At 40.1% G+C, this 14,730-nt stretch overlaps 1 protein-coding gene across 6 annotated transcripts in view; it reads right to left on the bottom strand.

Moving 5' to 3' along the window:
* Window positions 1-14,730, bottom strand: part of adamtsl2 (ADAMTS-like 2) — a 44,347-nt gene that overhangs the window by 23,418 nt on the left and 6,199 nt on the right. For 2 of the 6 annotated variants that reach the window (XM_042420328.1, XM_042420330.1), the window contains exons 2-4: window positions 5,644-5,749; window positions 517-659; window positions 144-219 (exon numbers count right to left, since the gene is read on the bottom strand). In XM_042420328.1, the coding sequence (XP_042276262.1) occupies window positions 144-219; window positions 517-659; window positions 5,644-5,748 (324 nt within the window). In that variant the 5' untranslated portion in view covers window position 5,749. Of the gene's footprint in view, window positions 1-143; window positions 220-516; window positions 660-5,643; window positions 5,750-6,680; window positions 6,775-7,505; window positions 7,536-11,122; window positions 11,838-14,730 lie in introns of those variants that run through there. The other 4 variants (XM_042420332.1, XM_042420331.1, XM_042420326.1 and 1 more) reach the window with 4 other exon arrangements.

The raw sequence follows: 14,730 nt of genomic DNA, 5'->3' as shown, positions 1-14,730 counted from the left end.
AGCTACATACAGTCGGGCCTGAGAGCTGCCCGGTACAACCACAGTCCTCCCACTGTCAGCCAGTCAGAAGGACTGTGTTTGTTTTTTTAATGAAGACGTGAAATAAAGAGATGAGAAATTAGCTGGAAGAGTGTGTGACTCACTTTAGTGTTGCAGAGGTGATATTTCTTAGCGGTTCCTGTACAAGTCATGTTGTCCTTCCCAGCAGCAACTTTCTTTCTTTGGACAGAAAACAAACATTTGGAGAAATAACAGCATATTTTAAAACAAAAGATTGGATATAATGAAACAATATTAGGTATTATATCAGGTTGAGATCTGTCATCTCCAGTTCAGCTTAAATCTATTACTCGATTAAATTTGATTTATTCTAGTTTGCTTGCAAAAAAGAGGAGTTGACTGTTTCCCCTGCTGAAGTAGAGGGTGCGTGTACAACACATGCATTAATGTGTGTGTGTGTGTGTGTGTGTGTGTGTGTGTGTGTGTGTGTGTGTGTGTGTGTGTGGGCTGACTGACCTCTGTTTGAGGCAGTGTCTCTCCTGTGCCATCACTCCTCCTCCACAGGTGCGGGTGCAGGCCGTCCACTTGGCCCACTCCCCCCACCAGTATGTGGTCACCTCCAGCTCCTCCTCCAGACTGTTGGAGGCCACGCCCTCCTCCTGCACACACACACACACACACACACACACACACACACACAAACAGCGGCAATTCATTTGACAGTTGTTGTCGATCAAATCAGAAGACTTTCGCTATTTCATTTATCTTTTTCTACAGCTGTGCACTCCTAGCAGTTTTGCGTGAAGAGTTTAATCAAATAACATGTGATTTTGTTTGATTTATGATACGATACAGCACTGGGACTGAGCGATGAATCCATCTGAATGCAACGAGACAGTAGCCATGTGGTAGACTCGAGCTTAATCACTGAGTTCAGGTTTTACATCCTCCAAGCGAGCCAACAGCCACGCCTGTCTGTATCCCTACAAGCAGATTACATCTGATTTGTTGCATTTGGGCCAGAATCCCAATTCTGCCTCACTCCAAATAATACATCTTTCATGTGGTTGGTTACTTTTTTAACTTTTATTCATCCAAGGGAAACTTCAGTGAAAGTAATGCTCTCTTTTTCAAAAGGGCCACAGTACTGCTGCTGTTGCCATAACAGCCTAAATTCAACCATGTTTTGGCCATGTTGTAGTTGCTGAGTAACACCAGCAAAAGTAGCAGTAGAAGTGGTTGTCATAGCATTAATGGGAGTGGTACAAAAAAAAAAAAGTAAACAGGGCTGTTTAGCTGGTGTGAGAGATTGAATGTCACAAATGTTTTTGTCCTTATCATCAGTCCTGAGCACCTCCATAAACCAGTCCAGCCGCTGCTTGGTCCTTTAAAGGGCAGTGGGTTCACTGGTGGTGTTATCTTTGACAGCAAGCTAAACTTCAAACAACACACCAAAAAATTATTCCAATCATGTTTTTTATCAACTCAGGAATCTTTCCAAGATCTGAACCATGTTGTCTTCTAGCAAATACCAAAACATTTTTCATGCTTAATATCTTCATGCCTGAACTATTATAACTCTTTGTTTACCTGCTTTAATGCTGCTGCTGTTGCTGCTGGAGCTTCAGACTGAGCAGAACAAACGTTCTTCTCACATCACCACAGTTTTAGCCCCTTTGCACTGGTTACCAGTTTCTTTCCATTTTAAAATCCTACTCATGGGCTTTACATGGCGCCCGAGTACATCAGTGAACTTTTAACTCCTTACTGTCCAAAAAAGGCCCCTTAGATCTGCTGGGTTAGACCTGTTAGCTGTTCCAGGTTAAGCTCAAAGGGTGATTGAGCGTTTTCTGTACTGGATCTTCAGCTTTTGAATAGTCTTCCATTTAGTATTCGGTCTGCTGATGCTGCCTCAGCTTTAACCCTCCTGTTGTCTTCCAGTCGACCGTGCAACTTTTGTCCTCCCGGGTCAAAATTGACCCGGGAGGACAAAAGTCCACAGATGCTATAAATTTTAATAAAACACCCAAAATTCAATGAAAGTAGTGATCATTACTTTTACTTGCAAAGTGTGTGGTATGGAACCATCCATGTGATTTTCAGGCAATTAGATGAAAGAAATCCATATTTCTGATGTAAAAACATTTGAAAACGGGTCAAATTTGACCCGAGGACAACAAGAGGGTTAAAATCCTTAAAACACATTTAGAATGAAAAAATGATTATAATTATTGTTATTATTATTATTGTTATTAGTAGTAGAGATAATAGTTGGAGTAGAAGCAGAATAGAATTAGTACAAGCCGTTGCAGTGGTACTTGTGACAGTGTTAGCGACAGAAACACCAGTAGCAGTGGTTGTAATAGTTTTTGTTGTATTCTGACTCCACTGTGTAAAACACAGCCTGTAAGGAGTCCATCAGAGCCAAATAGAACCACAGTAGATGAGCGTCAGGAGTGTTTTTCTACTGAGACTCCACAGTGTGAAGATGGTCAAGGTTTCACACATTCCTGATGTGCAGGAGCAGCATTATTTCAGACCGATGGCTGCGTCCCTTCATTCAGACAGATCCTTCAGAGCGACCGCTGGAATGTGTGCACTGAGCTCCTTGTAAAGGTGTGAGACAGAGCAGCTGTGAGAGAGGGCGAGAGACACTGGAAATACCAGACGGAGAGCGTAAGTGAGAGAGATGCAAGGAGAGATGGGTACAGAGAGACCATGAGAGTGAAGAGAGGGAATGACGGGTGGACTGACAGCAGCCCATCATAGCGCTCAAATTAGTCGAGTTAGTGTTTACTTTACTATGTTTTAGTTTGGTTACACTTTTAATTTTTTAATTGACATTTTTAGCCATTTTTTTAGCAGTATGATCTCTTTAAGATGTTAATACCATGTTTAAGAGAACAAAAAGGCAACAACAAGGCAGACAAACCAACGCAGAGTCAACTATCACTGAAGAAAGAAGAGTAAGGACAGGAGGAAAACCTAAAAAAGGACCAAACAACAAGTATAAAAGGCATTAAAACACATTAAAACGCAACATTTCCAACTGAAAGTACATCTAAGCATTAAAACCAGTAGTGAAAGAAGTGCTGAGATCCTTTACTTAAGTAAAAGTACCAATGCAGCAATGTCAAAATACTCCATTACAAGTAAAAGTTCTGCATGAAAAATCCTACTTAAGTAAAGCAGCAAAATGTAGTTGAAGTATTAAAGTAAAAGTAGTGGTTTGGTCCCTCTGACTCATATGTTATTATATATGACATCATTAGATTATTAATACTGAAGCATCTGTGTGTTTACTGGTAAGAGTGGAAATCCTGCAGGACATCATGCAGACAACATGGTATTGGTTAAATCCCAGTCTACTGTATCCTGACTCAAAAATCAATGAATTTGGTGTCCTTTTTTGACAAGCTGCATCCACTTACATGTAGTTACCTACTGGCTGACTGATCAAGACACAGTATCCGGCCAGATTTCTGCTCATTTTACTGGCATGCTAATAATCAGTGAAAGAAAAGATTAACTGCAGTGAAGTCAAAGATCCAGCTGAGAGTTAAAATGTCAGACAACATCATCATCAGCAGGGATTGACAATAGAAAAAGTGATTCCAGCCTTACTGGTGATGACCAGACGCTGTGACTCTGATCTAAACAGTCTGGAAGACTTTAATGTCACTGCTGAGGAAGTGGGTGTTGTTTTGCGAGGGAACTTTTTCTTCCTAATTTGTCATGTCATGTCGTCGTTGAGGGAAAATGTCAACAGGTGCGGATGCTGCGACTGATTTGATCTGCAGAAGTTTACAGAGAGCTGCAGTCCTGACGCACTTATGAGCTACAGTAGCCTTTGTTCCACTAGTACTATCCAGACAATGCTCTTATCTACTACTCAATCTCATAGAAGGTTTCTCTCATTGGCTTTTCATAAAATAAATATAGATATAGATAAAAATAGGTAAATGGGCATATACTATACAGTAAAAGTAAAACAAAAAGTATTATATTAACATTTAAGAACCACATAAGGTTATGATAATGTGTCTATGGCTAAATGGTAGGGATGTACAGAGAGCTCAGTATTTGTATTTGTATCTGTATTTGTTGAGGCAGCAAAATTATTTGTATTTGTATTCGAATACAAGTGGAAAGAGGCTTAAAAATCCTGTTTTTGTTTTTATTACGCTTATAATTTTAGAAAATTAAAGATGAAAATTAAAGTGATGTCCAAATAAGGAAATGTGCGTCATGTAGCAGGTGGATGTGACTCCCCTCGTTGAGACCTGCTGATAGAGATAACAGCGGAGCAGAGGAGAGAGACTGAGATAGCGACTATAACTGACCTGTGTGCTGGTATTTGACATGTTTTTTTTTCTTCCCAAAAACAAATAATTTTTAAAATATTTGTATGAAACAAATATTCATTTAAAAAAAAAAAACCCACTATTTGTGCTTTACCGAATAACGTATTTGTATTTGAGTACATCCCTACTAAATGGTGAAACAAACCAGCCAGATGTCATAATGTCATGTTATATGATTATTCGTAGCACACACAGGACACAGAAAAAGTGGTCAGTGGACAATAGTCAGAAGGTTGCTGCCCATTTACCTTAGAACAAAATCCCAGTTTCATATTTCAGCTTTTCAGAAAGAGCGATGAACAAAACATCCCAAGTGAAAATACTAAATACTGATAGTCAAACGATAGTAGACCACAAGCTGGTCCAGAGAGAGACTTTGACCCTCTGATTCTTCCCAGATTTGGTGATCAACAGGTTTAGACATTCAGGTAAAACTGGGATAAATTTGGTTGAAAGATTCTTAGATGTCTCGGCTATATATGACCATTGTTTGACCATTTCAGTGTATATATTCTAAGGTGTAACTACAACCTGATTCAATATTTAGACAAATTTATATAAGTTATAAAGTTATAAATTTAAAAGACGGGTTCACAATTTTACAAGTGTGTCTTAAAACAACAGTCAGGAGCCCAAATGAACATTAAAACGTGTTTTTCTTGCTACTGACCATTAGAAGATCCCTTCATAATGCACTTACAATGGAAGTGATGGGAGACAAAATCCACAGTCTTTCTGTGCAAAAATGTATTTAAAAGTTTATCTGAAGCTAATATGAAGCTTCAGCATCCAAATGAGTCAAATCAAGTAGATATCTTTCAACGTTACAGTCTTTTTAGTGTCAAAGTCCCTCTTTTTGTTACTATACTTCCACCTGCAGCTCAACAGGGAAACACTGTGGATTTTGGCCTCCATCACTTACATTGAAAGCACATTTGAAGGATCTTTTAACAACCAGTATGAACAGGAAGAATGATTACAGCGAGGAAAACCTCTTTCACTGTTCATTTTGACACCTGACTGCTGGTTTAAGACAGATTGGGAAACTTGTGAACCTGTCCTTTCAGTATTAAGTTTAACTTAAACTGCAGATCACTAAGACAATGCTTACTGGGCTGAAAAGACAGCAAAATATAAGAATAGTACTTTTTAAATAAATCAGCACAATCCAGTCAAACGTGTCACACACACACTCACTGGATTTTATCCCCCTCCCCGAAAAACACTGTGGAAGACAAAAACAGTTGGTCATCAGTGTTTTGTTGCATGTGTTGTTTACCTGCAGGCCCCTGGTGGACAGGTTCCCCACAGACACCGCCAGTGTAAGGAAGCCCAGGAGGACCACGCCTGTCTCCCCACACTGTTCCAATGACCACACCCTCATCCTGGCCAATCAGAGAGACGGAAAGACAGAAAGAACATTAATATGGAGACAAATTTGGAGGATTTCATGTCTTCACTACGGCAGCCTTAAGTGTCCTGAAACAATGAAGAAATTTCCTTTATTTCATAGACTAAACCATTAATCAGTGAATAAAAAATGAATAAATAGCAGATTAATTGATTATGAAAATTGTTAAATGCGCTAAATAACATCACATAACAATAGAATAATACATATAATGTAAAGGTTATAGTCATATAATTTCTGACATGCAACATGCACTTGCACATTGGCACTTGGCGCTATTAAACAGTTGAAAATAAACAGACTGACGTCAACAAAGAGAAAGGAAAACCCTTGCTGTTAGTAATGTTGGGAAAATGTGAAGCTACGCTGCAATAATTCTGCCTAAATCTGCCTTGTGTCCTGTTTGTGATGAAAGACAGTCAACTGCCAGAAATCAGCAACCTCTCAAGCGCTCAACACTCAGACTGACATCATACACGTGACAGTTTTCACTAAACACAGAGCAGCCAACATTATGATTAATGGAGGCGGTCAGAGCCAGAAACCTGTCTGTGTTTCTAGATGGAAGCACCCAGTGCTGAGTCTTTAACAATGGCTTAGGGGTATGAAGGGAAATATCATGACCACTAATGAGTTCTCGTGGCATTAAAAACCCCAGGTCCAGGCACTTATGTGAATTGTGGATGAAAGCATATTGCTGAGATGTGTGGGTGTTTTTTCATGTTTTTTTCCCTCTCCAAATTGAGGCTTCTCAACTTCCAAACCCACAGAAGGGCCTGAAGTTGGGTTTTTTTTTTTTTTTTTTTACGCCGCGAGAACACATTGTGGTCGTAATATTTCCTTTCTGACTCTCCAGTGAAATCCCTCGCCTCCAAGAACATCTGTGGTTGTTTAGGGGGGGATACCTGAAGTGCTGCTGCTGCTTTTTACCTTTGCAGAGAGAGGAGGCCGGGTGCCTGACAGTAAACCACATCAGTGTTGATCCAAGATTCAAGAGCACAGAGCGGTAATAAAATAGACAATTTGAAACAGCAGAAAGTCAATGCACAACTAAGCTGCTTTAACTTATTGCTGTGATTTAAATTAAGACAAATTTACATTTTAGGACCCCGATAAGTTTAATTTATCCTAATCAAAAAGGTTAATAATAGATAAAGAGTTTAGATGATTCAATTATTTGTTTTTGACAATTCAAAAAGAAATTAAAAACTGAGCTTCATCATCAACAACGTGAGGACTTCATGCCACTTAAAGAAAGAGTTATACGTTTTGGGACATATGCTTACTCGCTTTATTTCCGAGACTTAGATGAGAAGATCAAAATCACTCTCATGTGTACAAAGAGAATAAAGCTGGAGCTGCTAACCTAGCTTAGCATCATTACTGTAAGCGGCTAGCCTGGCTCTGTCCAAAATTTAAAAAAAACACAGACTAACACCTCTAACACAAACTAATTTGTTGTACCTTGTACATTTAATATGTACAAAAACTGAAATGTAAAAAGGACAATTTGGGGTTTTAAGGGCAGTTATGTGCTGGAACTATTTCTTAGTTTTGACAAAGTACCGGGCTGAAGCCAATTATACTTTAGTGGGTTGTCAAATACAGTTTAGGTTTTTACTTTTGGTCTCTGTACAGGTAAAACGTGGAAAGGGCTAGGGTTGTCACTGAGCCCAGCTGTTAGAAGACATTTCAGTCATTACCCCCCCCCCCCCATGCTAAAACCATACCTTGTAGTTTTTTCTGTTTGAGTAAGTTTGATGTGTCCATTTTCTTTACTGTGTGTTCAGATAGAACACAAAGTGAATTTTAAATGTGTTGCAATTACGTACAAAGTCAATGCAAAGATGTGAGTAAACGCAAATTTGCTCCCGACGACACGAATTGACATGAATACGAAATTTAAAATGTTTCAACTTGACAGAAATTCTCATGTATCCCAGCGGTTTATGTACTTTAGTAACATTCAGAGAAGAGAGGGGATAAAGAGAGAGAAATAGGGGGAAATAACAGAAAGAACCAGAGTTTTTGGTGAGTTCTGAGTTCAGTCAGAGGCTGACACAGACACGGTCAGTGCGTCTGTTGCTAGCTAGCATACAGCTAACGTAGTAATGTATTTTGGTTGTTTGGGGTGAATAAACACAAATGGTCCAGCGGTCAAATATGCGTGAATGATGCAAGGCGAAAATTTGCTTCACGTTCTGTCTGAATACACCTTTGGAGGTGTTTGTTTGTTTGTTTGTTTTTACTGCTTCCAGTCTTTATGCTAAGCTAAGCTAATCGCCTCCTGACTCCAGCTCTGTTCTTAATCCACAGACATGAAAGTGGTCCTCTGATCTAATGTGTATTAACTATTCCTTTAAATGATTAATGCAATTAAAATCTATTAATGCAACTATAATTCTAATTCACATTTCAAAGATTAACAATAAAAAAGGCCCAACTGACCAGTTTTAATCAAAATATGGAAACATGTTACACCATACAAGAAAATAACTTTTATGATTACTGGTTTTGGAAAAGGTAAATATAGTAGGATGGTAGTTCTTGCCACCAATACTAGTTTTAGTAATTCTAATTTTTTGTCAGATTGTTTCTAATGCCTCTAGCTGTTGCATCGAACTCTCCATTCTGTGTCTCCCTGAAGGGACTCTTCTTCTGTCTAAAGGTTTCATAAAAGCTCTCACATAAACAGAGTAAAGTGTTTATAAAACTCCTGCCTGACTTTCATTATTTTCATGATTGCATTAGACTTGTATCTTATGAGTGCATGTAAGGCTGATAGTTGAAAGATATTCTGGATTACAGCATCAGGTAAATCTGCTTCGAATGTAACCCAGTATGCGCTGTCAGGTTTCCAAGCACGTCAGAGAAACGCCAGTGTAACAACAGCATGGCAAGTGAGGGGCATTTTCTCAGACAACGAACACTCACGCCAAAACCAGCGTGCCGGCTGCAGGTATTTGAATGTGTTGGCAGTCCGCGGCGTGCTGGCGCTGGCGGGTGGAGGGTGACACAGACAGACTGTTGAGAGGCCACAGGTGTTGGAGACGGGAGTTGGACGGCGGAGGGGCCCGTGTAAAAGTTAAACAAGACCCAGTGTGCTGGAAGGACGAAGGTAAGTTTCCTAGACCTTAACACAGGTACAGTAAGCCTTTGTTTGGCTCCGCTGTAGGAAGGCAGCAGACTGCCTCAGGCTATAGGGAAATGTACTGTAGATGTCTGTATGTAAAGGCTGACACGAACAGGCACGGACACACAAGAAAAGAAGATTATCTGAAGAGTTCTTTGGGTGCAGACAAAAATGTTTAGATAATCAAACATTTGGCTTTAAAGGCAAAGTCCGTTGATATTCTATATTTTTCTCATTGCCAACAAATTCCACAAAAAGAATAAAACCAACAATGTATTGATCTACTAACAAGCATTTTTGTATCCAAAGCCTAATATATTATCCCTCTGTGCCATAAAACTCTGTTATTGTCCAAAAACTATTAAAAACATGTTGTTAACGAGCCTCACCGCTGCATTGGGTGACATGCTCCTTCATTACCACACCATGAACACACACAATGTAGTTTATTTTGACTCAATCCCACACACACCATCCTGCTGCCAGAACTACTCACTAGCACATCATATCTGTGGGTGAAAATAGGCCCCAACAAATGCACTACTTCCTCCTGTTTGAGTATTATTTTCTAAAAACTACAGCGTCCTGCTGTTTTAGGAAATTAGACACTTCTTTAAAAATGAAACTATATATTTGTAAGTTGTTTTTAAAGACTGAAAAAAAGAGTGCCACAGACAGGGTAGAGAAGTCTTGAGTGGTGGACTAACACACTAACTGGGTCTCCATCCAAATTTAACGCAGAAAATCGACAGAAGAAAATGCAAATTAATGTGCATTTCTATCCACTACTATTATGAATGAATAACTACTATGAATATCTGGAGCAACAAGATGATGTAATAAGAAGTAAGCAGTCAAACCTGTTGTTTTTTTGGTTAATCTCAGTCCCTCTCCTTGTGAGGAGCCTGGCATGCAAATGCATGTATGTATACACAAAGGCTCACACTGGTTTAATCATACATATATAAATGCATTCTAACGTACTGACAAACACACACTGTGCTTGCAGAAAATATTTAACCTGCTCGACTTGACTGTGTTGAGTGTCTTGAGTTGTTTTTGTCTAAACTTAGAATCAAATTAGGATTATTCCTCAAAAATGAAAATTGGCGAATGTGTTAATTAGTATGTGTTACAAATTTATTGAAAATTGAAACCCATGAAAATATTTCACTTTCTGAGCCAAAGCTCCTAGGAATCACTTTTGGTTGCAGCTTCTGAATCAGCAAAAGTTGGGGAGCTGAATGATTTCTGGAGGCTGTGCTGCACACATGCACACATATACATCCATACACACACACACACACACACTGAGCTTCTAGGAAAGGGCTTATAGTACATCCCGTGTCCTCAGGTCCAGTTAGGCAGCCTTGTTAAAATAAGCAAACAGCTCGTCTCGCCCTGTTTGCAGTCTGGCTTTCTCTGGCACTAAATATTGGTGACAGGTGTCTTAAAGCAGGCGCAGCAGCACCTGGACTTCATTATCCAACCAGACACAGCTGGAGCCCGGCCAGCTGCCAAACACACACACACACACACACACACACACACACACACACACACACACACACATACACACACAGACGAACACTGAGTCAGACACAGCTACACATGCGTATGCACTCAGCCAGTGGCGTAAGTGAGTGCACACACTCATACACACACAGTCAGCCGTGCACACTTATGCTGAAGCATGAGCCATGTGCACTTACAGGTATGCAAACGATCTAGTATGAACGTACACACTCAAACTTGCTCTTGCTGTGTGCTGCTTACGCACATATATACATTTATATGGCTTTACTCATGGCCCTAATCTTAATCAGCACAACTACCTTAACATTAACATAGACCTAAACCTGAGTCTAAACTTAAATCTAAAAGTTATTGCCCTAAAATGGCCCCTTGAAGAAGTGCGGACTGGGCCAGAATGTCTGTTTTGGTCAATCCTCCTCATTTTGACACAATGTCCTCACTTTACCTCAGTTTGCAGCAGTGTCCTGACTATGCCACAATCCTCTTACATTGCTAAAATGTCTGCACTTTGCCACAATTTACCCACTTCACCGCAAAGTCCTCACTTTGGTCAACCATCCTTGTTTTGCCACAATGGCCTCTTTTTGCCAAAACGTCCTCTCTCAACCACCAACATTCTCATTTTGCCAGGATGTCTTCATTTGTTCAAATTTCATCACTTTGGTTCAGGGTCCTCACCTTATAGCAATGCCCTGATTTGACAAAATCTCCTCGATTTGCCAAAATGTCTTCACTTTGTCCAAGTGTCCATAGTCAAGTCACCTATTGGGTCAGCTGATCACAACTGGGTGCTCCTTGTCCCAGTCTACGAAACCGTTCTGAGATGGGAGAAAACACAGACTAAGAAGGTGAAAGCTTGGACTGATGATTCCATCCAACGTCTGCTGGGTGCTATGACTGCATAGATTGGAAGGTATTTACTGTCTCTTGTTCTGATATAGATGAGCTCACCGATGTTATCAGAAGCTATGTCACCTTTTGTGAAGACATGGTAATTCCAATGAAATCTGTTGAAGTGTGTCCAAATAATAAGCCCTGGGTTACAAAGCCAATAAAGGCCCTCATAAATGAGAGAAACAAGACATTTCACAAGGGAGAATTTAGTTGAGAAGCACAGACTGCAGCGTGAAATCAAATGTGAAATAAGGAGGGCAAAACAAGACTATAAGAAAAAGCTAGAGAGAGACTTGAGTACAAATACTTTGGGGTCTGCTGGGATGGAATGCACACAATCACTGGAGCTAAAGCAAAAAGCAATAGGAGGTTTGATATTGATGGGTCCAAATCTGATAAGCAGCTGGCAGAGGAGCTGAATGAATTCTATCTCAGGTTTGATGTTCTAGATTTTGCAAATGAAATTCGAGCTCTGAGGTTAGAAACTACCCCCCTCCCCCCTCCCCCCTTTTTTTTGGATGAACAAAGTATGATCAGTCAGGAAGGGTCCAGGGACGGATACGATAGGTGGTCGTCTGCTCAAGTCGTGCTAAGCAGCTGTCTTCTGTCTTCTGTAACATATCACTTAAACAACAGACAATGCCTGAACTATGGAAGCAGGCCACAGTTGTTCCCATAGCAAAAGTCAAACACCCCAAAGTCCTTTATGATTTTGCAGTTTGCTTACAGGGTCAATCGAAGGGTGGAAGACACGACACACACTGCAACTGCTTTTTATTGATTTTTCATCTGCTTTTAATATGATAGTGCCCAATATTTTAGCTAATAAACTCATTGCAAATCTAGATATGAATGTGGGGATTTTAGACTTTTTAATCCAGAGAACCCAGAGGGTCAAAGTCAATGGCTGCCTCTCTGAACCGCTGGTGTCCTCTACTGGATCTCCACAGGGGTGTGTCCTGTCACCTCTGTTGTATATCCTGTACACAAATGACTGCTGTAGTCAGTACAAAAACAGACACATTGTGGAGTTTACTGATGATTCTGTTATTGTCAGCTTACTGGAGGTGGAAGAGACAGGCCATAGTCCAGTTGTTGATGATTTTGTTGCTTGGAGTGATGCGGCCTTTTTACAGCGTAATGCAACCAAAACCAAGGAGATGTCCATTGATTTTAGACAAAAACCCCTGGCTGCTATACATACCACCATCAAGGACTAGATGGTGGAGAGTGTCGAGACATATAAGCATCTGGGAATTGTCATTGACAGCAAACTATGCTTTGACGCAAATACTGATGTCTTATGTAGGAAGGGTCAACAACACTTGTTTTGCTTGAGGAAACTGAGGTCTTTCAATGTTGACAAGACACTAATGACAATTCTTTTCAAATATTTCATTAGTCAGTATTGTGTTTTTCTACGGTTTGTTGGTCTGGAAATCTAAGTGTGAAAAGTAAACGATCTTAGCAGGATCATGAAGCACTGTAGAAAGGTTATAGGAGTCGGACAGGCTGGACTGCTCAAATTATTCAAGAGACAAGCCCTGCAGGAAGCCCATGCCATCCAATCTTGATGTTGACCACCCATTACACTCAGATTTCTGCACTCTCCCCTCAGGTACCCATTTCAAGGATTAAAACAGACACAAGCACTCATTTCTTCCAACAGCTATTAACCTGTTAAACAGACACGCACTCGCACCTTGTTTTAGTAATGTTTTGCTATAATGCACTTTATTTTACCCTTGACTACCCTAAGAAACCCACAGCAATGTGTGTTTGATTATGTCTTTTTTAACTTTTGTATTGTTCTTTGTGCTGTCTATTGTAGTGTTACTCTTGGCCTGTGAGACAGTCGCCCTCTGGGATAATAATAATAAAGTTAAATTTGAACTCCTTAATATGTGCAATCTCCTAACTTTAAGAAATGTCCTCATAAAACAGTTTAGTCCTTACAGAGACAGAAGTGCAAGCGCACGCACATACTGAAATGCCCTAATTTTGCCAAAATGTCCTCACTATACCAACATGTCCTCACTTCCCCAAAATGTCCTCATTATACCAACATGTCCTCACTTTGCCAGAATGTCCTCACTATACCAACATGTCCTCACTTCCCCAAAATGTCGTCATTATACCAACATGTCCTCACTTTGCCAAAATGTCCTCACTATACCAACATGTCCTCACTTTGCCAAAATATCCTCATTATACCAACATGTCCTCACTTTCCCAAAATGTCGTCATTATACCAACATGTCCTCACTTTGCCAAAATGTCCTCACTATACCAACATGCCCTCACTTTCCCAAAATGTCCTCATTATACCAACATGTCCTCACTTTACCAAAATGTCCTCACTATACCAACATGTCCTCACTTTCCCAAAATGTCCTCACTATACCAACATGCCCTCACTTTCCCAAAATGTCCTCATTATACCAACATGTCCTCACTTTGCCAACATGTCCTCATTATACCAACATATCCTCACTTTACCAAATTGTCCTCACTATACCAACATGTCCTCACTTTCCCAAAATGTCCTCATTATACCAACATGTCCTCACTTTACCAAAATGTCCTCACTATACCAACATGTCCTCACTTTCCCAAAATGTCCTCATTATACCAACATGTCCTCACTTTGCCAAAATATCCTCATTATACCAACATGTCACTCGCTTTGCCAAAATGTCCTCACTATACCAACATGTCCTCATTATACCAAAATGTCCTCACTATACCAACATGTCCTCACTTTCCCAAAATGTCCTCATTATACCAACATGTCCTCACTTTGCCAAAATATCCTCATTATACCAACATGTCACTCGCTTCACCAAAATGTCCTCACTATACCAACATGTCCTCACTTCGCCAAAATGTCCTCACTATACCAACATGTCCTCACTTTGCCAAAATGTCCTCACTATACCAACATGTCGCTCACTTTGCCAAAATGTCCTCACTATACCAACATGTCCTCACTTTCCCAAAATGTCCTCACTATACCAACATGTCCTCACTTTGCCAAAATGTCCTCACTATAACAACATGTCCTCACTATACCAACATGTCCTCACTTTGCCAAAATGTCCTCACTATACCAAAATGTCCTCACTATACCAACATGTCCTCACTTTGCCAAAATGTCTTCACTTTACCAACATGTCACTCACTGTGCCAAATTGTCCTCACTATACCAACATGTCCTCACTTTCCCAAAATGTCCTCATTATACCAACATGTCACTCACTTTGCCAAATTGTCCTCACTATACCAACATGTCGCTCACTTTGCCAAAATGTCCTCACCATACCAACATGTCGCTCACTTTGCCAAAATGTCCTCACTATACCAACATGTCCTCACTTTGCCAAAATGTCCTC

The sequence above is a fragment of the Thunnus maccoyii genome, chromosome 9 (genome assembly GCF_910596095.1).
Source record: "Thunnus maccoyii chromosome 9, fThuMac1.1, whole genome shotgun sequence".
In the NCBI taxonomy this organism is placed as follows: domain Eukaryota; kingdom Metazoa; phylum Chordata; class Actinopteri; order Scombriformes; family Scombridae; genus Thunnus; species Thunnus maccoyii.
The sequence above is the reverse complement of the archived record's forward strand: the minus strand, read 5'-3'. Positions and strand labels throughout refer to the sequence as shown.